The sequence below is a fragment of the Entelurus aequoreus genome, linkage group LG08 (genome assembly GCF_033978785.1).
Source record: "Entelurus aequoreus isolate RoL-2023_Sb linkage group LG08, RoL_Eaeq_v1.1, whole genome shotgun sequence".
NCBI classification, from domain to species: domain Eukaryota; kingdom Metazoa; phylum Chordata; class Actinopteri; order Syngnathiformes; family Syngnathidae; genus Entelurus; species Entelurus aequoreus.
The window spans coordinates 68591602-68615897 of record NC_084738.1 but is presented as its reverse complement, the minus strand read 5'-3'; the positions used below and the strand labels follow the sequence as shown (position 1 = coordinate 68615897).

Here is a 24296-nt window from a genome sequence, read left to right as displayed (position 1 = left end):
TTCAAATAATTCTGTATGGGGCAATCTTTTCATAACTGAATTTTTAACCTAAATAAAATGGTTGTAGTACTTTCAAAACTTGCTTTCCCACAAAGGTACTTTTTTTAATCGTGTAATGTTTTACCAGAGGTTAAAATCTATGTGTCTCATTATATACTACATTAAAACTATAGTTCAGAGAGAAAAATAATAATTATAAAAAGAATCAGGTCACTATTAGAAAATATTTGTACTTAAAAAAAACTCACATGTTAAACAAGATTTTAAATCACTTTGAAAAAAAAAACTATTTATGGGGCAATCTTTTAATAATTGCATTTTTAACTACAAAAAAAGGTTGGAGTATTTTCAAAACTTTTATTGCTACTTAGATTTTTTTTTTTTAATTGTGTTATTTTTTTACCAGTAGTTGAAATCGTATCGTTCATTATATATTACTTTTTTTTTTAAATAAATAAAAAAATCAGAATTTTACAAGAATTAAGTCATCACAAGAAAATCTTTGTAATACAAAAAAAAAAAAACATTTTTAAGCAAGATTTTAAATCATTTTAACTAAATAACTAATTAACTTTGCTACTTAGATTTATTTTTTTAATTGTTATGTTTTAGCAGAGGTTAAAATCATATTGTTCATTATATATTACAGTTAAAAAAACATTTAAAAAAAATAATAATTATAATTTTACAAGAATTAAGTCATCACAAGAAAATATTTGTAGTACAAAAAAACAAACATTTTTAAATAAGATTTTAAATAATAATTTAAATAATTTCAAATAAGTCTGTATGGGGCAATCTTTTATTAATTGCATTTTTACCAAAATAAAATGGTTGTAGTACTTTCAAAACTTGCTTTGCCACTTAGGTACTTTTTTTTTTAATGATGTAAAGTTTAACCAGAGGTTAAAATCTCTATCTTTCATTATATACTACATTTAAACAATATTTCAAAGAGAAAATAATCATAATTTAAATATTTGTAATACAAAAAAAGTACAATTTTTAAACAAGATTTCAAATCATTTTAACTGAATGATTTCAAATAAATCTTTAATAATTGAATTTTTAACAACCCAAAAAATGGTTGTAGTACTTTCAAAACTTGTTGCTTCGGTATTTAAAAAAAAGAAAAAAGTGTAATGTTTAACCCGAGGTTAAAATCCCATAGGGGTAATGAAAGGATGTTCAGCGCCTGAGAGCTGCGGCCTACCACCATGACCCCGCACTCCCTTACCTCTGTTGCTAGATATCTCGAGATGTATGTTGTATGTATATGCGCTTTGCTATGGAGGTTTTTTCCCACTCCAGACTGGGCCCCCTTAGGAGCCCAGTCTAGATTGTATTTTTTTACTCATCCTTCCCCAGCGTTTTACCTTTTTCCCCATCTTTTACGGGACGCTTTGTGGCGACCCATCAGCGTTCCTGTTCTGTAACCCTGTACACTGTTTGTTTGTCTAATCTTGAACGGGTTTGTGCTGAAAACAAAGTTTCCTTTTACTTGTGCAACGACAATAAACACCTATCCTATCCTATCCTAAAATCTATATATTCTATTATATACTACATTAAATAATATTTCAAACAAGATTTTACATCGTTTTGACAAAACAATTTTAAAAGGACAGAAAATGTTTAATTTGACAAGAAAAATTCACAATTTTATTAGAAGAAATGGCTGATGAAAAAAGTTGTACTTTTACAAGAATAAAGCCATGCTGGTCTCAAACATGTTTACTTTTGTGCAAAAAAAGTTTTTAGAGACTCATTTGTATCATAAACGTATTTGCTGATTGGCTGTCAGAAGTCAATAATGCATGTGGCCTTTATTGAAACCAAAGTTTAAGATAACAAAATAGTTATCTGCCACATGAAAGATTACAAAAAAGACGAATACAACCCTGTATTGTTCATATTGGGGACTATTCCCAATCAACTGCAAACATTTAACTTCTTTACAAGATAACGTTGAGTTTTTAGTTGGCAGTGAGGGCTCTACTATAATAACCAGTGTTGGGTTAGTTACTGAAAACCAGTAACTAGTTACAGTTACTTGATTTCAAAAGTAACTCAGTTACTAACTCAGTTACTTACACCAAAAAGTAATGCGTTACTGTGAAAAGTAACTATTTAGTTACTTATTTTTCCCCCCTTTTTTTTTAAAGCTCCCATTAATGCCCTTTTAGCCTTCATTTCAGTACTGTTATTGCACTGGAGAATAATACAATCTGTTGATCAACTTGACATGCATTTACATCACTGAACTCTGCTAAGCAATGTGCTCTACATACATCACACAAAGACAAAGATATGTTTCAAAGGGCCAATTTATTTCAGGCCAGAACAAATTGACAAAACTATTTTAAATAGCTGCAACATAATGGCACTTTAACTTTAACTTTAAGTAGATAGGATCTTTGATCCAAGACACAACTTACATTTAACTAAAATGTTATTTTCTTTGTGCTCGAACAAAAGAAAAGTATTGAGAATGTCTCCATGTTAAAAAACTCGACTTCTGGCTTCGCCATGATGTCATGTTAGTTGTTATGAGAGTAGCGTATGTGTGTATGTGTGTGTGGCCCTTTAAGATATGACAGCGTGTGAGGTGAATGACGTCAGTGAGTGAGTGGGCGAGAGAAGTGAGGGAGCGGCGACAGTGAGTGCGTGCAGGTGCTCTAGCTTGGTGGATGGCTGCGTCCAATAAAGTCACAAAGTTGCAACAAACCGCCGGCCTCGTCATTCACCCTCAGCTGTAAAGACCCACTGCCGGGTAAAGGTAAGGTTGTTAGACCCGAAGTACATATACGTCTCCCCTGCGCCCCACAACTACGGTATGGGAGTCCCCCCGGCCCCCACCCACACAAAGCACGCCTTTTCTTTTCCACCGCAGCAATAAAACACACTCAGATCTTCTGTTTCTAACCGATACTACATAAAAAATAACGTAAAATAACGCAGTAACGCATCATGCAGTAACGGTAACTGAGTTACTGAATATAAAAAATAACGCGTTAGATTACTAGTTACCGCCGAAACTATGTAACGCGTTAGTCCCAACACTGATAATAACGGACGAGAAAACTCATTTTTTCCCATCAATTTTAACAATCATTTTTATTAGAAGTCCCAAGAGGCAATGGAAGAAAAAAAAATCAGACGAAAAAAAGGAACACAAATGAAGAATACAGTGAACATGGTGGCCTTGGACACAAAGAAAACAGAGGGCTTCACACTCACTCTACAGCTTTTCTCTTTTCTTTTAAAGTATCGACTTTATTTTGGTAGGGTTTGTTTTAGAGGGTCCCTCTGTTCCTCAGGAGAAATTTCACCAGGACCGAGCACACTTACACGCACACACACACACACACATATATATATATATATCAAAAGAAGCATCCCTTCATTATTAGTAAAAGCTGTAATTTGCTTTATATTTCGTCAGCTCATTTTACTTAAAATGATTCTTTTCTGTCTATTCATTCTGTACACAGTATATATTGTATTTATATGTATGTATATATGTATATATATATAAACACAGAGGGCTCAGCTCACTCACACGATCGTTTTGTCTGTGCTCGTCACCTGGCGCGGGACACTCCATTAGGTACCCCGGCAGGGGCGGAGTTTCCTTTATTTTGGCAAACAGGACGCCCTGAAAAACGAGCATTATCATCATTATCATTCCTGCTAAATCCGCCAGTGTTAGATGGAGCGCCTTCTGCGGGCGTACCTAATGTCGTGGCCGTATTTGCAGTGTCGCCAGGCAAGGAAAGGGATGCAAAATGTCGATTTTAAAAAGAAAATGAAAGGACACGCACGTTGAAATGAATCGTGAAAGCATCATGGGGGGTGCTAAGGCCATGATTAAAAGGGGGAGATTACAGCATTTATTTGATTCCTTTCATGACTTGCTAGTAGATCGTTCTAACGCTTTTTAACGGGATTTCGTTATAAAAAAAATTATTTTCAGTGCTAGTAAAATACAGTCAGGTTGCATACATCATTCTTTACGTTTGCGTGTTTTTATGTACATAATCTCCCTCCCTCCCTCCTCTCACCGCAGTAGATTTGAGCCAGAGTAAAGCTCTATTAACATCCGATTATCTCTCACACACACACGCACACACACACACATACATACACACACACACACACACACACACCCCATGAAATCTGCCAGCTTTGGTGCTTAGATGACAGCAAGGAGAGCTTTAAAGTTTATTGGGTTAAAAAAAAAGGGGAGAAAAGAGGAGGAGGGAGAAAAGATAGGAAGAGAAAGAAGGCGGGACTTTGTGGACCTAGCTGAGGAGCTGGCGGATCTCCTTGTGCATGTGACACAGGAAGTCCACGTAGGACGCGCCCCCCGCTGGCGCTCTTGTCCTCCGCCAGGAAGTGTTTGAAGATGAGCTCCGAGCGCTCCTCCTGCTTCACCACCATCAGCTGCAGACAGGACAGCACACACACACACACACACACAAAGCATGGTATTATTCATGTGCAACAAAAAAAAACAGAACAACATACAAACAATGACGAGGTAAGCGCATGTTCACCTTCATGTATCGCGAGCGCTGCGCTCTGAAGGAGTCCACAATCTCTCGGAGTCTTTGTGAGAATGGATTGTCCAACACCGGCAGACTGGTCTGCATCATTCAAGCAGAATTAGCAAGCCCATTAGTGCAAATACTCTAAAACTAGCAATGTATTACAAACTCATCATAATCCTGTTTTACAAGCAATTTTCCTGAATTGTCGATTCTTATTTTCTAGAGATGTCCGGTAATATCGGCCGATAAATGCTTTAAAATGTAATATCGGAAATTATCGGTATCGGTTTCAAAAAGTAAAATTAATGACTTTTTATAACGCCGCTGTACGGAGCGGTACATATCCGGTAAAAACACGGACGTAGGGATAAGTACAGAGCAGTTGCGTCGCCTCTCCCACACACAACACAGGAGTTGACGACACTGATGACCTCATCAAACCACCGCGAGCGCAGCATAACAACAACAAGAGTGTGTTGTTGCCGGTGCTGTAGCCGTGGCTAACAGCGAGTTCGCTCTGTGACTGACTAACGACATGGTTTTGGATTACCGTATTTCCTTGAATAGCCGCCGGGGCGCTAATTAATTTAAAACCTCTTCTCACTCCTGCGCTTACCAAAGGCATGCGGGATAGGCAAGCATGCGCTAATTATTTTAAAATCTCTTCTCACTCCGGCGCTTACCTTATCATGAAAAGCACATTTAATAAAAAAAAGGTTATTATGGTTTTACCTTTACTTATAAATGAGTCCATGTAATCCTCCATGTTAAAAGTGCAAGCAAACGATCGCTTCTTGTTGCTGCTTGTTGTCTTCTTCTGCAGTACCGGTAGTCGCCAAAAGGATCACTAGCGCCCTCTACCACGAGGAGGCGGGAGTCATTTAATGACTCATATTTGACACACGCAGCTACGGTATATTAATAAAACATAGCTGCTTACTGTTCTTTTTAGCATATTCAATAGCTTGGACTAACTAACACCCTCCCCGGATTGCTAATAATCAAATGCAGATATTTTTTCTCTCTCTCTCTCTCTCTCTCTCTCTCTCTCTCTCTCTCTCTCTCTCTCTCTCTCTCTCTCTCTCTCTCTCTCTCTCTCTCTCTCTCTCTCTCTCTCTCCTCTCTCTCCTCTCTCTCTCTCTCTCTCTCTCTCTCTCTCTCTCTCTCTCTCTCTCTCTCTCTCACTCTCTCTCTCTCTCTCTCTCTCTCTCTCTCTCTCTCTCTCTCTCTCTCTCTCTCTCTCTCTCTCCTACTTGCTGTCCATATCCTACCCCCCCCGCCCCCCTCCACACACCCTGATTGTAAATAATGTAAATAATTCAATGTGATTATCTTGTGTGATGACTGTATTATGATGATAGTATATATCTGTATCATGAATCAATTTAAGTGGACCCCGACTTAAACAAGTTGAAAAACTTATTCGGGTGTTACCATTTAGTGGTCAATTGTACGGAATATGTACTTCACTGTGCAACCTACTAATAAAAGTCTCAATCAATCACGGAATATGTACTTCACTGTGCAACCTACTAATAAAAGTCTCAATCAATCAATCAATCAATCAATCAATTGGACTTAAATCCTACTGAATAGCTCTGTATCTTCTTTCCTTTATGCGATTTAAAATTATTGAAATTAGCCTCCTCCATTTTGGAAAATGATGCCTTGAAAGGTGAAGTGTCACTCGTGACCGTGACGAGTTTGACCCGGCGGTGAAACGAGGCATACCGGTTTTTCAAAGTAAAGCGCTTTGAAAGACGCAACTCCAACAACAAAAAGTCAGCTGATATTTTTCTTCCCTTTATGCGATTTCAAATGACTGAAATCAGCTTCCTCCATTTTGAAAATGATGACAGGGGAAGTGACACTAGTGACGTGACGAGTTTGACCCAGCGGAAATTCTAGGCATATGCTAATTATTTTGCGAAACGAGTTTGACCCGGCGGAAGTGCCAAGCATGCCCTAATTGTTTTGCGAAACGAGTTTGACCCGGCTGTAATTCTAGGCAGGCGAATACTATATTCCCGGCGGCAATTCAAGGAAATACGGCATGTTAAAGTGTGTCTGACGGATAAAAAACTGGCAATTTGCAATGACTGCAAAAAGTTGGTTATGCGAGGAGGAGCCAAGACGTCTTCCTTTAATACGAGCAATTAGATCTCCCACCTCTTCAAGAATCATAAGGAGATACACGATGAATACAAGCGGAAGATGGATGAAAAGCAAACACCGGAAAAAAGTAGTACCACACAGTTGTCGCTTGAAGACTCCGCCGAGAAAAAACAAAACTACAACAAAAACCACCCCAAGGCGAAAGCCCACGTTGTGGTCAGGGACAACGCACGCAGTATGGCAAACGCTACGGTGGCTAGTCTGCCCTGCCTGGCGCACACATGGCAGCTTGCAGTGAACGGAGGTGCCCTGTCTCAACGCAGCATTTCAGAAGCTCTGACTGACTGCTAGGCCACTTCAAGCACTCACCACTAGCTTGCAGCACATTTGTGTTACTCATACAAATACGTTAGAGCAGGGCAGATTGAGCCCAGTTTATAATTTCCTGTTATACAGTATGCCAGGCAGTCTACTAAAGGAGGACTATGTTATTGTTTACTTTATTACTCTAGTATACTCTGGACTGAAGCTGTGTGCCTTCATTGTTTTTGTAGCTGTTGTTTTGAGGCATGTTTAAAAATAAATAAAAATAATGCACTTTGTGAAAGTCAAAGTATAGTATTTCCCATAGTTGTAGTGGGCATTAGGATTATCTCAGGGAGAGCATGTCCCAAATTCCAAGCTGCTGTTTTGAGGCATGTTTAAAAAAAATAATGCACTTTGTGACTTCAATAATAAATATGGCAGTGCCATGTTGGCATTTTTTTCCATAACTTGAGTTGATTTATTTTGGGAAACCTTGTTACATTGTTTAATGCATCCAGCGGGGCATCACAACAAAATTAGGCATAATAATGTGTTAATTCCACGACTGTATATATCGGTATCGGTTGCTATTGGAATCGGTAATTAAGAGTTGGACAATATCGGAATATCAGATATCGGCAAAAAAGCCATTATTGGACATCTCTACTATTTTCCATGGTCAGCCTGCTGACCGGAAGAAACAGCTAGCAGCTAACCGTGTATCTCCGTACACACTCCCCTAAGTCAATAATCCTCCAGTGCGGGAAATAAACTGCAGTTCTGACAAGTATCATTATCACCGGAGGACTGTAATACCAAGTTAAATACATTCCCCACAGAGATTACTATAATTATAATCCCAAACCCTTTTTCATGTTAATGTTTACAAACTCAGGAAATCATTCCCTGGACACAGGAGGACTTCGAGGGCAGAAACGAAAGGCTTTCAATAAGTATCCATCCATCCCTCTTATTCCGCTTATCCAAGGTCGGGTCGCGGGGGCAGCAGCCTAAGCAGAGAAGCCCAGACTTCCCTCTCCCCAGCCACTTTGTCCAGCTCATCCTGGGGGATCCCGAGGCTTTCCCAAGCCAGCCGGGAGATTATGTCAAATATAATGTAAATTCCGGATTATAAACCACTACTTTTTTCTTATGCTTTGAACCCCGAGGCTTAAAAAAACAGTGCTGCAAATTTATGGCCTTTTCTTTGCTAATGGCCATAATTACAGATGTCCGATAATATCGGACTGCCGATATTATCGGCTGATAAATGCTTTAGAATGTAATATCGGAAATTATCGGTATCGGTTTCAAAAAGTAAAATTTATTACTTTCTAAAACGCCGCTGTGTACACGGACGTAGGGAGAAGTACAGAGCGCCAATTAACCTTAAAAGGCACTGCCTTTGCGGGCCGGCCCAATCACATAATATCTACGGCTTTTCACACACACACAAGTGAATGCAAGGCATACTTGGTCAACAGCCATACAGGTCACACTGAGGGTAGCCGTATAAACAACTTTAACACTGTTACAAATATGCGCCACACTGTGAACCTACACCAAACAAGAATGAAAAAAACACATTTCGGGAGAACATCCGCACCGTAACACAACATAAACACAACAGAACAAATACCCAGAACCCCTTGCAGCACTAACTTTTCCGGGACGTTACAATATACACCCCCGCTACCCCCCCCCCCCCCCCCCCCAACCTCCTTATGCTCTTTCAGGGAGATCATGTCCCAAATTCCAAGCTGCTGTTTTCAGGCATGTTAAAAAAAATAATGCACTTTGTGACTTCAATAATAAATATGGCAGTGCCATGTTGGCATTTTTTTCCATAACTTGAGCTGATTTATTTTGGAAAACCTTGTTACATTGTTTAATGCATCCAGCGGCGCATCACAACAAAATTAGGCATAATAATGTGTTAATTCCACGACTGTATATATTGGTATCGGTTGATATCAGAATTGGAAATTAAGAGTTGGACCATATTGGAATATCGGATATCGGCAAAAAAGCCATTATCGGACATCTCTAATTATTTCCTTCTAAAATGTTGTGGGTGCGGCTTATATACCAGTGCACTCTATAGTCCAGAAAATACAGTAGTAGTATTTTGCTTAAGTTTATCTATTGTGTTGATATTGTTACATTGTGAATAGCAGTCGACATGACTGCATTAAAATATGTGATTGTATCAGCTGAGTTGACTTATGCCTAATCGGAATCAGCAGCATACAACACTGATCGTAACATCCCTATCTTTAACACAAGCGGGAATGTGTATCGTTAATATTTTGTTGATGTTTTTAAAAAAATTCAGTGAAAGTGTACCCCTGTGGAGAGAAATGTCATCACATTCATATTGAAGTTCTGAGGATTGCTATGTATATACTGCTTGAAGAAGCCTTGTACATTTTTGACCTTTCCTCTTAAAAGAATCGAAACACTACAAAATAATACAAGTATGTATGATTCCTGCTGGTATCGTATTGTAAGTTAAAAGTTTGAGGGTTTTGAGATTTAAGAATTATCAGCCAAGAGAGTCTGATCTGATCTCACCACGGTGGAGTCGACGTGGCTGAAGCTGGATGTTCCAAAGATGTTGAGCAGCAGCTCTTGTTGGGCGTTGGCTGCCACCCACAGGAAGAGATGGAGGCCCGTCTCCAGCAGGTAGACGCCACCTTTGGAAAGCCTCTCCTCGGAGGCCCTCACCGCCATCGGCAACGACCCGCTCTCCAGCTTCATCTGGAAAATGTCCACATGCCAGATGTTAGTCTTCTTTTATTCCTATCATCTTTCAAGCGAGTACATTGCAACAGGGACGGACCAGCGGCAGAAGGCGAGGGTAAAAGAAGACGTGGGTCTCGGCCACGTCCATGCAGCTGACGAGCTGCCGCAGGTACGCTCGGTCATCCAGCGACACGTCAGCGCCGGGCAGCAGCACGTCGCTCTTCAGAAGGCAATTCAAGTAGACCGGCAGCAGCTTCATGCATTCGGGGAGGATTAACTGGGGAAAAAAACAGTTGTATGTAGGAAGATCTTCAAAACCGTGGGTGAGGTTAGGATGAGGAGTGTTCAGTACCTGACCAACTGATGAGGGACTTGCACAGTTCTTGCGATAGCAGGCCAGGATCTGAGCACACTGGTTGACCAGAGTGTCCCTCACCGCCTTTGTGGGGTTGCTCAGGACGCCACGGAAAGCTGACACATAAAACAAACACTGAGTTTTGAATAGAGATCAACCTATTATCAGCGTCGATATCATTTCTAAGAACAAGAATAGACTGTCGAGTTTCAGATGAAAGTTCTCTTTTTCTGGCCATTTTGAGCGTTTAATTGACCCCACAAATGTGATGCTCCAGAAACTCAATCTGCTCAAAGGAAGGTCAGTTTTGTAGCTTCTGTAACGAGCTAAACTGTTTTCAGATGTGTGAACATGATTGCACAAGGGTTTTCTAATCATCAATTAGCCTTCTGAGCCAATGAGCAAACACATTGTACCATTAGAACACTGGAGTGATAGTTGCTGGAAATGGGCCTCTATACACCTATGTAGATATCGCACCAAAAACCAGACATTTGCAGCTAGAATAGTCATTTACCACATTAGCAATGTATAGAGTGTATTTCTTTAAAGTTAAGACTAGTTTAAAGTTATCTTCATTGAAAAGTACAGTGCTTTTCTTTCAAAAATAAGGACATTTCAATGTGACCCCAAACTTTTGAACGGTAGTGTGTGTATATATATATATATATATATATATATATATACATACATACATACATACACGCTTAATATATATATTACATACACACGTGTGTGTGTGTATATATATATATATACACACACGTTTGAGTGTAGTGTGTGTATTTATATACATGTGTGTATATATTTATACACGTGTGTATATATGTGTGTGTGTGTGTGTGTATATGTATTAGAGATGCGCGGATAGGCAATTATTTCATCCGCAACCGCATCACAAAAGTTGTCATCCACCCGCCATCCACCGAACTAACATTTTATCAAAACCACAACCGCCCGCCACCCACCCGTTGTTATATATGTAATATAGACGATGCAAGGCATTAGTGAGGTTAGAAAGCTTTTGCCTGTTAAAGAAAGGAGACTGATCCAATGCAGCAGAGACATTCAATGCGTGCCACGCATTAATATCTCTTGGCCACGCATTAGAGGTTAAGAGATATTAATGCCTGATAATATTATTTATCATTATTATAATATTATTGTCATTTCCATTAAGAAAGTGTTGACTCTTATTGTTATTTTTTCCCCCTGGTCTTTAGTATTCCCTTTTTTAGTTTGTCGCGTACCACGTTTGCTGCCGGCGTTGCCTTCTTTTTATTTTTTTCCTCTTCTCCTGTTGTGTTGTGTTGTGCTGTGTCACGCCAAATTTCTTCCCCCTACAAAAACCTCCCACCCCCATTTACTTCCGTGGTCAAGTTTCCTCTTACGTCATTGACAGCGATCGATAGCACTTCGGCTTTGACTGCCCGTCGCTGGAAGGATACTTCGTCTTTTGACAGCTGCTGGAATGTGAAGTAATAGATTATTGTTTTTTTTTGTACAGGCCCGAAACAGGACAGTCGCGTGCCGGTTAAGGACCCCCGGCAACTTTGTGACTTTATTGGACGCAGCCCCGGAAGTAAATGGTGGGGAAGGTTTTTGTAGGGGGAAGAAATTTGGCGTGACAGCTGCTGCAGTGCCTGATGAATAATTGCCTGTTTCAAAGAGTGCTGCTCGTTTTTCGTATGTGGGTAACAACATTTAACTATGTATATATATTTCCAAATTGGTTCAACCGCCACCCGCCCGAATCTATTTAAAATCTATTTTTTTCGTCATGCATCCGCCCGACCCGCGGATTATCCGCGGTTGTGTCCGCAAACCGCGCATCTCTAATATGTATGTATATATATATATATATATATATATATATATATATATATATATATACATACACACACACACACATATATATATACATATACCGTATTTTCTGCACTATAAGGCGCACCTAAAAACCTCCAATTTTCTCAAAAGCTGACAGTGCGCCTTATAATACGGTGCGCCTTATATATGGACCAATATTGGGCCACAACAGGTCTCGCAACTACAGAACAGAACGCTGGTTTGTAATCCATTAATAAAGTTTGACTGACCTATCTGACTGTTTGGTGACATTCCGTTTAGCGCAGCTCCATCTAATGGATGCATAACGTAACACCAGCCTCTACTTTCTATTCTATGCCCCTTATAATGCGGTGCGCCTTATATATAATAATAATAATAATAATAATAACTGGGATTTATATAGCGCTTTTCTAAGTACCCAAAGTCGCTTTACATGTTAAAAACCCATCATTCATTCACACCTAGTGGTGGTAAGCTACTTTCGTAGCCACAGCTGCCCTGGAGTAGACTGACGGAAGCGTGGCTGCCAATTTGCGCCTACGGCCCCTCCGACCACCACCTATCATTCATTCAACATTCATTCACCGGTGTGAGCGGCACCGGGGGCAAGGGTGAAGTGTCCTGCCCAAGGACACAACGGCATGGTAAGAGGCGGGGAGCGAACCTGCAACCCTCAGGTTTCTGACACGGGCGCTCTACCCACTACGCCATGACGCCCAATATATGAACAAAGTTTTAAAATAGGCCATTCATTGAAGGTGCGCCTTATAATCCGGTGCGCCTTATAGTGCGGAAAATACTGTGTGTATATATATATATATATATATATATATGCATAACATACATCCATAAACGTTGATGCATATGCAAAATATTTATCTGTACAGTAATCTATTTATTTATATCTGCACCTTATTGCTCTTTTATCCTGCACTACAACGAGCTAATGCAACAAAATGTTGTTCTTATCTGTACTGTAAAGTTCAAATTCGAATGACAATAAAAGGAAGTCTAAGTTTAAGTCTCTAGGTCAACACACACACACTAAAGATCAAACAGGCCGATTATCGGCGCCAATATTTGGCATTTAGACGGGTTTTTTTTGTGTGTTTTTAAAAAAAAATCATATCGACCTTTTTTTAAACTACAACATAACTACATCAGCATATACAATATAAATATATAAATGTAGTTAATCATAGCAACTGGCAACCAAAGGTATTAAAAAAGTATTGACTTTGAATCGAGAATCGTTTTCAAACCGAATAGTTACCCCCATGAATTGAATCGTACGGTGCCCTACACTATATACACATATGACACCAGTGTTTAGTATTAGAAAATAATAAAAGTAAAAACCACAGCTCAAGCAACTGCCCGATTGCATGAGAAAAGTTCGTATTACCTTTTTTTTTTCCAATTTAATTTAACAATAAAAAATACTCTCATTGTCAGTAATTCCCCCCAAAAATTTTGTGATATCTGGAAGAAGACTCACGTCTAGTTTGGAACAACGTGGAGCAAAAAGGATTCGATAAATGGCGAGTCCTCACCGTATTTGGAAAGGAAGTTGATGATGGTGTCCGTCTCACAATTGCGGTAGAGGTCGGCCAGCTGAGAGCAGCAGTTGACCGCCATGTTGTGGATGCGCAGGCGCCTTTGGCCGCCGCAGCTGGTGTAGAGGACGGCGCACTACGGGAGGGAACAAATCACATAAATTTAAATTGAACAAAAAAAAACAGCTTGGAGTAAATGCTAACAGTAGTGATTTGGGAAGTACAACACAGATGATATACGGTACAAATTAGGGATGTCCGATAGTATCGGACTGCCGATACTATCGGCCAATAAATGCTTTAAAATGTGAAACAAAAACGGAAATTATCGGTATCGGTTTCAAAAAGTAAAATTTATGACTTTTTAAAACGCCGCTGTGTACACGGACGTAGGGAGAAGTACAGAGCGCCAATAAACCTTAAAGGCACTTCCTTTGCGTGCCGGCCCAATCACATAATATCTACGGCTTTTCACACACACAAGTGAATGCAAAGCATACTTGGTGAACAGCCATACAGGTCACACTGAGGGTGATCGTATAAACAACTTTAACCCTGTTACAAATATGCACCACACTGTGAACCCACACCAAACAAGAATGACAAACACATTTCGGGAGAACATCCGCACCGTAACACAACATAAACACAACAGAACAAATACCCAGAACCCCTTGCAGCACTAACTCTTCCGGGACGCTACAATATACACCCCCCGCTACTATGACCCCCTCCACCATTCCCCCGCTATCTGCTCCTTTCTCGACAGCTCCCCATTTGCCAATGGTAATGAAAGTGGATTTTACTTTTTTAAATGTTTATTATTGTAGCAATGTTACTGTTAAAGTCAAAGATTTTTGTGATTTCCGTTCGTTTGTGAGGGCACCAAAGGGACTGCGTGTTGGCAGAGCAGCGCATATAGCACAGTTCAGCTTATTGTTTTGGCTTGCTGATAATATATCTGTATATAAATTATTCTGTACACATATGTATATATTCGTACACATGTTAGATTTTTTTATAGCTTTCTTAGTCTAGTCTAAGTCTAATTCTAAAGAGATAGTTCATCCATCATTTCCTTATGTTTGTTTGATATATTTGCATCTAAAAAACAAATGTGTTATTAGTAATCAGTATTAACATATATTTGTTCTTATATTGTACGGTTTTGTTGCTGGTCATTGTACGGAATATGTACTTCACTGTGCAATCTACTAATAAAAGTTTCAATCAATTGTATAATGTAACACAGACCTCTTCTTTAAGTGACTTTATATTTATTAGACACGACAGACAACAGATCGAGCATCTTTTTCTGGTGTTATTGGAGACTGTACTCGTGTTTGGAGACCCATTGGCTCCATGTACGCGACAAACAACGAGAACCGCAGCGAGCCTCTATCCTCCCAAAACACTCACTGATGTCACACTTTGTTCTCGCTACTGCTCCAACTGCACTTTCTTTCCTTAGTGTTTGCACATTTTTAGATCACTCCGGGTAAATGTTGGATATATTAAAGTACGTTCACATCGCAGACAGGCTGACTCCGCTCCAGACAATCACGTGCGTCTTGCTTACGTCATCACAACACCCCTTTACGGCAGTGCGTTTTCCATGACCAAAGTCTATCGGACCAAAAGGCTAATTTTGGTTAATATCGACCTATTTTTTTGGTGGCCAAATTTTCGGCGCATCACTAGTCAATAGTGAGTAAATTATTGGCTATATAAAATCCATTCATACAATATAAAACTTAGATATACAGTATATATACACACCAAACATATTGCTGGGTATTGTGGCCAAACAGCTCAATTTTTGTTTCATCTGACATCACATGGACAAAGATAAGACCTTCTGGAGGAAAGTTCTGTGGTCAGATGAAACTAAAATTGAGCTGTTTGGCCACAATACCCAGCAATATGTTTGGAGGAGAAAAGACGAGGCCTTTAATCTCAAGAACACCGTCCCTACCGTCAAGCATAGTGGTGGTAGTATTATGCTGTGGCCCTGTTTTGCTGCCAATGGAACTGGTGCTTTACAGAGAGTAAAAAGGAGGATTACTTCCAAATTTTTCAGGACAACCTAAAATCATCAGCCCGGAGGTTGGGTCTTGGGCGCAGTTGGGTGTTCCAACAGGACAATGACCCCGAACACACGTCAAAAGTGGTAAAAGAATGGCTGAATCAGGCTAGAATTAAGGTTTTAGAGTGGCCTTTCCAAAGTGTTGAAACGAAACATGTGGACAATGCTGAAGAAACAAGTCCATGTCAGAAAACCAACAAATTTAGCTCAACTACACCAATTTTGTCAAGAGGAGTGGTCAAAAATTCAAGCAGAAGTTTGTGGATGGCTACCAAAAGCGCATTATTGCAGTGAAACTTGCCAGGGGACATGTAACTAAATATTAACATTGCAGTGTTTCCCACACAATCATTTATTTGTGGCGGCCCGCCACGAAAGAATTACGTCCGCCACAAATAAAATAAAATTTAAAAAAAGTGTTATTATTATTATTTTTTTTGTCCTTTCCAGCTTCTCAGGCAAATCATATAGTTGATGTAGATGCCCATATAGGCTGTTCAGATTTACTTTACAAAAGAGAAGTGTAGGATACTTCTCTTGTTGCCTTATTTGTATTTGACCACTACTGTTTTCTGTTTATTTGTTACTGACTGTGGCAGGACACCTCTGCCTCTGTTTCACTTTATGTCGCTGGTAAATAATATGGTTGTAGTAGTAGGCTAAAGTTAAATTATTTAGTATGCACTAGTTAAAGGGGCAGAGCTTTAAGAGACATTTTAGCTTTTATATTTTATAAGATATATTTTTTGTAAGAACCACAATTAATAAATATATTTCAGTGAATAACTTATTGTTCAAATCTGTATATAAATATGTACGTAAAGTGTTGTAATTATATTGTAAAATGGATGGATGGATGGACGTTTAAAACAAAACTGTTATTATTAATTAGTAAGTATACATTTTTTGAGCCTTTTTAGAGAAAATCACATCATTGTAGTAAATTATGCAAATTACTCGATGATGTCATGGTGATCACGCCCATAGCCACGCCCCCACCGCCACAGGTATCTTGGCAGTTTATGTGAAACACTGCATTGCTTAATGTATACTTTTGACCCAGCAGATTTGGTCACATTTTCAGTAGACCCATTATAAATTCATAAAAGAACCAAACTTCCTGAATGTTTTTTGTGCTCCAATCACTCTATCACAATAAAATAAAAGTTGTAGAAATGATTGGAAACTCAAGACAGCCATGACATTATGTTATTTACAAGTGTATGTAAACTTTTGACCACAACTGTATGCAGTATTGTATCAGCATGGTGCTATTGGTGACAAACTGCACCATTGGGAATGTCTAACAGCTTTCTTGCACTTACCTGTATGAGCGCCCCCGTCTCCTCGCTGAGCTTGTCGTCGTGTTTGAACTCCACCGTGACCGCCTTGTCACAGTCCAGTCCCGCCAGCTCCACGTCCGTGGTGTTGCTCATGAAGAACGAGCCAAAGAAATCGGTCGCCCGGATACCTTGGAAGTGTGCATGAAAGAACATTGTTGATACAAGTCTTACAGTCTTCTCCTGATGTGGAAGTTAGACACTCACCTGTGCTGGTCCGAACCCTCATGACGGCGTCGAAGCCAATCGGCTTCTGTACGTCTCGTCTGAGGTCGTTCAGGAACCTCTCCTGGTCCGTCTGAGCCTAGGACCAAGAAAGCGAAACAAAATGCTTTCAGGTTTGATATCTACATTTCAGGAGCCGCGACGAGAAGTCCATCCCACCTGGAAGTAGGTGTACTTGTAGACGGAGCCTCCTGTGGAGACAGGAACCACACCTAACGTGGCCACGTCCACGTATTGGTTGGGGAAGAGGAAGAGGTCCACGCAGCAGCCTTGAGCAACGCACTCCTTGGCCAGCGTGTTGTAAAAAGTTGCTTGAGGCTGAAACAGAGACTGAAAAGGACAGGAAACGTCCATTAAGCATGCAAGGTTCTTCACAGAAGACCTCTAAATCAAATCCGAGTTCAGTCTTGTGATTCACCTTTTCTTTATCAGTGCCAACCAGCTTCTTGTCCTCTCTATTCTTGAGTTTTCCAAGAGCCTCAGCAATGGGCAACGAGGTGTGGAACACAAACAGCTTCCCTGCGCAGTCTGCGGCCTGAGGAACACATTGTACTATAAATTGTACAGCTGCAAAGCCCTAAGATCTATCTGCGATAATTCCTCTGTAGGTTACCTTGAGCGCCTCTAGTCCGGCCTGTATAACAGGTCCAAAGACTGTCTCGGTCTCTCTGGTGTCTGCAAACATCTCTGGGATGTGGTCCAGCAAACTGGGGAACACAGAAATGCAAGTTTAACCAAACCGGACCTTTTGGTTGGTAGAAAAAAGATGCCGACCTTTCAATGACCAGGCGGCTCTCGTTGACGTTGACCAGGAAACCGTCCAGCAGGGGCACAAACATATCCGACACGTCCGACACCACCAGCATCTGTGGTTGGGCCAGGCTAGACTTGACGTTGTAGAAGTGCAGGACCTTGTTGTACGTGACAAAGCCCACTCGCACCACAGAGTCCGCTTCCGGGTTTTCTCTGAAAGACGACACAAGGGAATCGCCTAAGCATCCAAACATATGTTTCCCCCCGTATTATTCACATTACTACATTCAAATTTGCTTCTAACTTTACATTTTCCTGTTCCCCCCTTCAGGCTTCTGTACCTGGGCAGGTGGTCCAGTAGCGTCTTAAGTTCCTGACAGACTATGCTGACCATGCCACTCTTCACAGCGTTGTAGGACACGTCGATAAAGAAGATGTAGGCTGGAAGCTGAGGAATCTTGTTGTTCTAATAAAGAGAGCACCATAAGTCAACAATCATAGGGCTGGATGATTATGGCAAAAAAAACAATAATCCATAATTATTTTGATTGATCAAAAGTATTAATTTGAAAACATGAGTAACTCTTTTACCACCAAAATTTTACTTTAAATATAATTTAAAAGAACAACTGGTTCGAAATTAGTAATACATTAAATACTAATAAATTAGTATTTATCATTTTTAATCATATTTCTTTTTATATTGGTTTTATATTTATTTATTTTTTGTTTTTATTCAGTCATTGGTGGAGCTAAGGATAATATTTCAATAATGTTTTTAATATTGTTGTGCAGCACTTTGGAAACATTTCTGTTGTTTAAATGTGCTATACAAATAAAGTGGATTGGATTGAATTAGTAATGAATAAACAACAGGTAAACACAAAATAATTATAACATTAACAATAATTTTAAATAACAATAAAAATATAAAAACAACAAATTCAGTTTTTTCACTTAATGTTCTGGAATTTTCAGCTTTGTGTGTCATATTTCATTAAATGTTAGTTAATTAAATGCAAAATTCCTCACATTTATTGGTATCTTTGGACAATTTTGACCAGTATTTTAAGTCAAAGCATAATAAATGTGTAAATGTATCAAAAAGTGCTCTAGGAAATTTATGCTTGTGTGTGGTATTTTTTTGAAACTTTTATTTTGTTAGCGCAGTAAGACCGGATGTTGCGAACAGCGTTGTTATTGTGAAGGGTCGGTGGGGGAAGTGTGCTGATGTTCTAAGCTTGACGAGTGTGGAGACGAAAAAAAAGGAAGAAGAAAGAGAGCCTCTCGACTGCTGTCCGGTTTGTACATTGATGTAACATCGATGATGTCGTTCACAACAACACAAGCAGATGAGATGTGTTGCGAGTGTATGGATTGTTCTTGCTCGCTTTAGCTTAATAAACTTAGTCACTGTTTTGAGGGGCCGTCTCGACATTGTTTATTTCAGCACGGGGCGGTGGAGTGTCAGACCCATCATCTCCTCCCAATGACAACATTTAATTTCATTTATGTCAATTTCCAAGAAATTCTGCATTTGACAGCAATTCAGCAGATTCTGTTTTATTGGCCAATTCTGTGACTCTGTCCGTGGTTACGTCAACATGGAAATCATATGCCTCACTTTTTTTGTTTAGTTCAGTGATACCATACCATATCATACCAACTTTATTTATAAAGCCCTTTAAAAACAACCACAGTGGAAGAACAAAGGGCTGTACACCACAAAGAACTACAGGCAAAGCACAAACTAAAAAATAACATTTAAAAACAGAAGTAAAATACACATTGAAAAAGCAAATACAAATTATCCTAAGAACAATTTGTTTATCAGTGATTATTGATTAGGCATACTAGTGCTTTGTCAAATAAAAAGTAGCAACCTTGGTTAGATCCCAAACTTCTAGTAGACATGCTCTTTTTTTACTAATTCGCTCCTTATTTATTTTAAGCTCATGAACTTGCATGAACGTTGCGTGGTCCATTCATTTTTTCCCCGATTATAATGTTTTTATGATCGTGAAAGGCCAAAATGTACATCGTGATTTAAATCCGAGTAAAAGTCCAGCCCTAGTCCATCAAAAGAAAGACTCTCCAACTTACTTTACAGTAGTCGACAGTGGCCTGGAACTCGTAGCTGCCCAGCGAGAGCTCCGGTCTTTCGTAGAAGTCCATTCTCTTCCCAGTCTGGTCCAGATGCTGGAAATAATGCGGAGGAACTGGACACATAAAACAATATTAATAAATTGCCCAAAAAAAACAACTGTATTCATTGCTCATTAAAAAGGACTCAAACACACCTTCTGTGACACAAGTGCAAAACCCACACTGGAAGCGACGCCCTCCTTCGATGAATTGCATGTACGGACACATGTAGGCTTTGCAGCGGTTGCAACGGATTGGACCACCTTCTCCATGGTCCACTAAGAACGGGGGCGCCTGATAACATAAAATGTATTTTGATTACAGCGCAACCTTGATTTACCGACCCCTTCTACTTGCAAACTTTTCGGTTTATGAATTTTTAGATGGTGCCAAACTAGCCTCCGTGTGCGAACCATGTCTCAGTGTGAAAAACACTTCATTCATTCGTTTATATTGTGTTCCGCTGAAGGCAAAAAGCCCTTCACGTCAGTACGCACACTACTAGTCACTTCTCAGCGCTTCAGTGTGTCTGCCTTTTCTGTGTTTTTTTTTCACCTATTGCCAAGTTTTGTCCATTTTGCTAACTCAATACGAGTCCCAAAAAGACAACAGTTCACACTATTTTCAAGGAGCACATTAATGGCTGACATAGGCTCCAGCGTCCCCCGCCACTCCGAAGGGAATAAGCGGTAGAAAATGGATGGATGGCATTAATGGCGCTCAGAAGTATAGAAGAATCGAAAAAAGCAAGCTTCATACCACAGCGAGTTTTAATTGTGATGAGACCGGACTTTTCTGTAAAAAGATGCCAAAGCACACCCTTTTCCCAACAGAGGAGAAGAGCCACCTCTCGTTCAGCAGCGCCTCTTTCAAAGCACAACATTCCACTGTGTTTTAAACCAGAGGTGTCCAAAGTACGGCCCGGGGGCCATTTGAGGCCCACAGCTCGGGTTTTGTTGGCCGACTACAAATTGTCCAAAGAAACCCCTTCAGTGAAAATTAAGAACATTAAATGTAACATGTTTATGTGTGCATGGCATGGAGGTTTTTTCCCACTCCAGACTAGGCCCCCTTAGGAGCCCAGTCTAGATTGTATTTTTTTACTCATCTTCTTCCCCAGCGTTTTACCTTTTTCCCACCTTTTACAGGGCGCCTCGTAGCGGCCCATCAGCGTTCCTGTTCTGTAACCCTGTACACCAGGGGTCACCAACGCGGTGCCCGCGGGCACCAGGTAGCCCGTAAGGACCAGATGAGTAGCCCGCTGGCCTGTTCTAAAAATAGCTCAAATAGCAGCACTTACCAGTGAGCTGCCTCTATTTTTTTAATTTTATTTATTTACTAGCAAGATGGTCTCGCTTTGCTCGACAATTTTTAATTCTAAGAGAGACAAAACTCAAATAGAATTTGAAAATCCAAGAAAATATTTTAAAGACTTGGTCTTCACTTGTTTAAATAAATTCATTAATTTTTTTACTTTGCTTCTTACAACTTTCAGAAAGACAATTTTAGAGAAAAAATACAACCTTAAAAATTATTTTAGGATTTTTAAACACATATACCTTTTTACTTTTTAAATCCCTTCCTCTTCTTTCCCGACAATTTAAATCAATTTTCAAGTACATTTATTTTTTTCATTGTAAAGAATAATAAATAAATTGTAATTTAATTCTTAATTTTTGCTTCTGTTTTTTCGACGAAGAATATTTGTGAAATATTTCTTCAAACTTATTATGATTAAAATTCAAAAAAATTATTCTGGCAAATCTAGAAAATCTGTAGAATCAAATTTAAATCTTATTTCAAAGTCTTTTGAATTTCTTTTAAAATTGTTGTTCTGGAAAATCTAGAAGAAATAATGATTTGTCTTGGTTAGAAATATAGCTTGGTCCATCCATCCATCCATCCATTTTCTACCGCTTATTCCCTTTGGGGTCGCGGGGGCGCTGGAGCCTATCTCAGCTACAATCGGGCGGAAGGCGGGGTACACCCTGGACAAGTTGCCACCTCATCGCTTGGTCCAATTTGTTATATATTCTAACAAAGTGTAGATTGGATTTTAACCTATTTAAAACATGTCATCAAAATTCTAAAATTAATCTTAATCAGGAAAAATTACTAATGATGTTCCATAAATTATTTTTTAAATTTTTTCAAAAAGATTTGAATTAGCTAGTTTTCCTCTTCTTTTTTTCGGTTGAATTTTGAATTTTAAAGAGTCGAAATTGAAGATAAACTATGTTTCAAAATTTAATAGTCATTTTTTTCGTGTTTTCTCCTCTTTTAAACCGTTCAATTAAGTGTAAATATCATTAATTATTAATAATAATATAGAGTTAAAGGTAAATTGAGCAAATTGGCTATTTCTGGCAATTTATTTAAGTGTGTATCAAACTGGTAGCCCTTCGCATTAATCAGTACCCAAGAAGTAGCGCTTGGTTTCAAAAAGGTTGGTGACCCCTGCTGTACACTGTTTGTCTAATCTTGAACGGGTTTGTGCTGAAAACATAGTTTCGTTGTACTTGTTGCAATGACAATAAAGTCCTATCCTATCCTAACAAGTTTGGACACCCCTGTTTTGGACACTGTATTTAACTAGAAAAGGCAGAAGCATGCCTAAAAACATGGACAGAGGAAAGGCTCACCTCATCTGGCGGCAGCACGGCGAGAGGCTTGATGACAGCCGCCAGCGGCACCTGAGACTGCTTAGCCATGTCTGCGGTGCACGGCATGTTGTAGGCCGTACAGCGGAAGAACCTGGGGCTGGCGTTCCCTATACGCAAAGGACATCGTGGATAAGGTGACCCCTTCTTCTACTGAGAGCCCGACGGACGTCTCAAGGACTCACCTTGGTCTTGGACTTGAAAGTTGGTGGTGACGAGCGGTGGGGCTTGTCCCCTTACCCCGGTGGTGAAAGGCTCTGTGCTCTTGGCCTTGTCGTCCTCTATGACTTGGATCTACAAGAGAAGAAGAGAGGGACCAACACACCATAAATGTTTGCAGTTTGAAAGATCCACACAGGTATTTCTTTTTTTTTTTTTTTAGCAAACACACGAACAGTGACACCATGAGTCCCTCCAGGCATGCAGACTAACATGCAGCGAATGGAGAGTGGGTGCGGGAAGGTGAAGTCTGACTGACAGACCCTGAAAAAGTAAAATCTATGACAACCGGGAAGGGAGACCTCAATATACCAAAACAAGACCAGGGGCAGGGGCGAGGTGGTGGGTTGGTGGTTGTGTTTGGAAAAGCCAGCACAGACAACAGCATGGACACACACAGGAAAACTTACTGGGCTGGGAATAGCGTCTGGATCTATTCTATGTCTTGATTTCTGCACGGCCGGCATGTCAGACGCTTGCTTTACATTCAAAAGTTTGTCCAGCAATGTTGTGCAAAACAGGACAAAATTAATGAACACCAGAGAGAAAGAACTTGAGAGAGAGAGATAGAGGGAGAGAGAGAGAAGCGGTGTGTGGCGAGAAAAGACCTCAGCTAGACATCACTGAGTAGCAGGAAGCATTGTAACTCAGACAGGAACTGTCAGTCCTATTGATTACTGACACTATATATTAGAGATGGGTACTGCTCTAGGGCTGCAACTTACGATTATTTTGATAGTGAACGATTATCTTAACGATTACATAATAAAGCGTACCGTACACATATTTAATGGCTAATTTTTCCATCAACTTCTAAATCCAGCTTGAGTTATTTTACGAACAATATCCATCCATCCATCCATTTTCTACCACTTGTCCCTTTTGGGATTGCGGGGGGTGCTGGAGCCTATCACAGCTGCATTCGGGCGGAAGGCGGGGTACACCCTGGACAAGTCGCCACCTCATCGCAGGGCCAACACAGATAGACCGCAACAAAGATGACTAATTAAAGGCCTACTGAAAGCCACTACTACCGACCACGCAGTCTGATAGTTTATATATCAATGATGAAATCTTAACATTGCAACACATGCCAATTCGGCCGGGTTAACTTATAAAGTGACATTTTACATTTCCCGCTAAACTTCCGGTTGGAAACGTCTATGTATGATGACGTATGCGTGTGACGTCACGACGGCAACGGAAGTATTCGTACCCAATGTGTCACCATACAAACTGCTCTGTTTTCATCGAACAATTCCACAGTATTCTGGACATCTGTGTTGGTGAATCTTTTGCAATTTGTTTAATGGACAATGGAGACTGCAAAGAAGAAAGTTGTAGGTGCGATCGGTGTATTAGCGGCGGACTACAGCAACACAATCAG

At 39.9% G+C, this 24296-nt stretch overlaps 1 protein-coding gene across 1 annotated transcript in view; it reads right to left on the bottom strand.

Annotated features, from left to right (window-relative positions):
* Nucleotides 1–4211: 4211 nt before the first annotated feature.
* Nucleotides 4212–24296, bottom strand: part of sec24c (SEC24 homolog C, COPII coat complex component) — a 40011-nt gene continuing 19926 nt past the window's right edge. The window contains 18 exon segments of the mRNA XM_062057165.1: nucleotides 4212–4370; nucleotides 4372–4446; nucleotides 4560–4649; nucleotides 9549–9734; nucleotides 9817–9996; nucleotides 10072–10190; nucleotides 13479–13617; nucleotides 16893–17038; nucleotides 17115–17211; nucleotides 17292–17462; nucleotides 17551–17667; nucleotides 17746–17839; nucleotides 17907–18098; nucleotides 18227–18351; nucleotides 19989–20104; nucleotides 20186–20324; nucleotides 22673–22800; nucleotides 22876–22984. Of these exon segments, the coding sequence (XP_061913149.1) occupies nucleotides 4305–4370; nucleotides 4372–4446; nucleotides 4560–4649; nucleotides 9549–9734; nucleotides 9817–9996; nucleotides 10072–10190; nucleotides 13479–13617; nucleotides 16893–17038; nucleotides 17115–17211; nucleotides 17292–17462; nucleotides 17551–17667; nucleotides 17746–17839; nucleotides 17907–18098; nucleotides 18227–18351; nucleotides 19989–20104; nucleotides 20186–20324; nucleotides 22673–22800; nucleotides 22876–22984 (2289 nt within the window). The 3' untranslated portion in view covers nucleotides 4212–4304.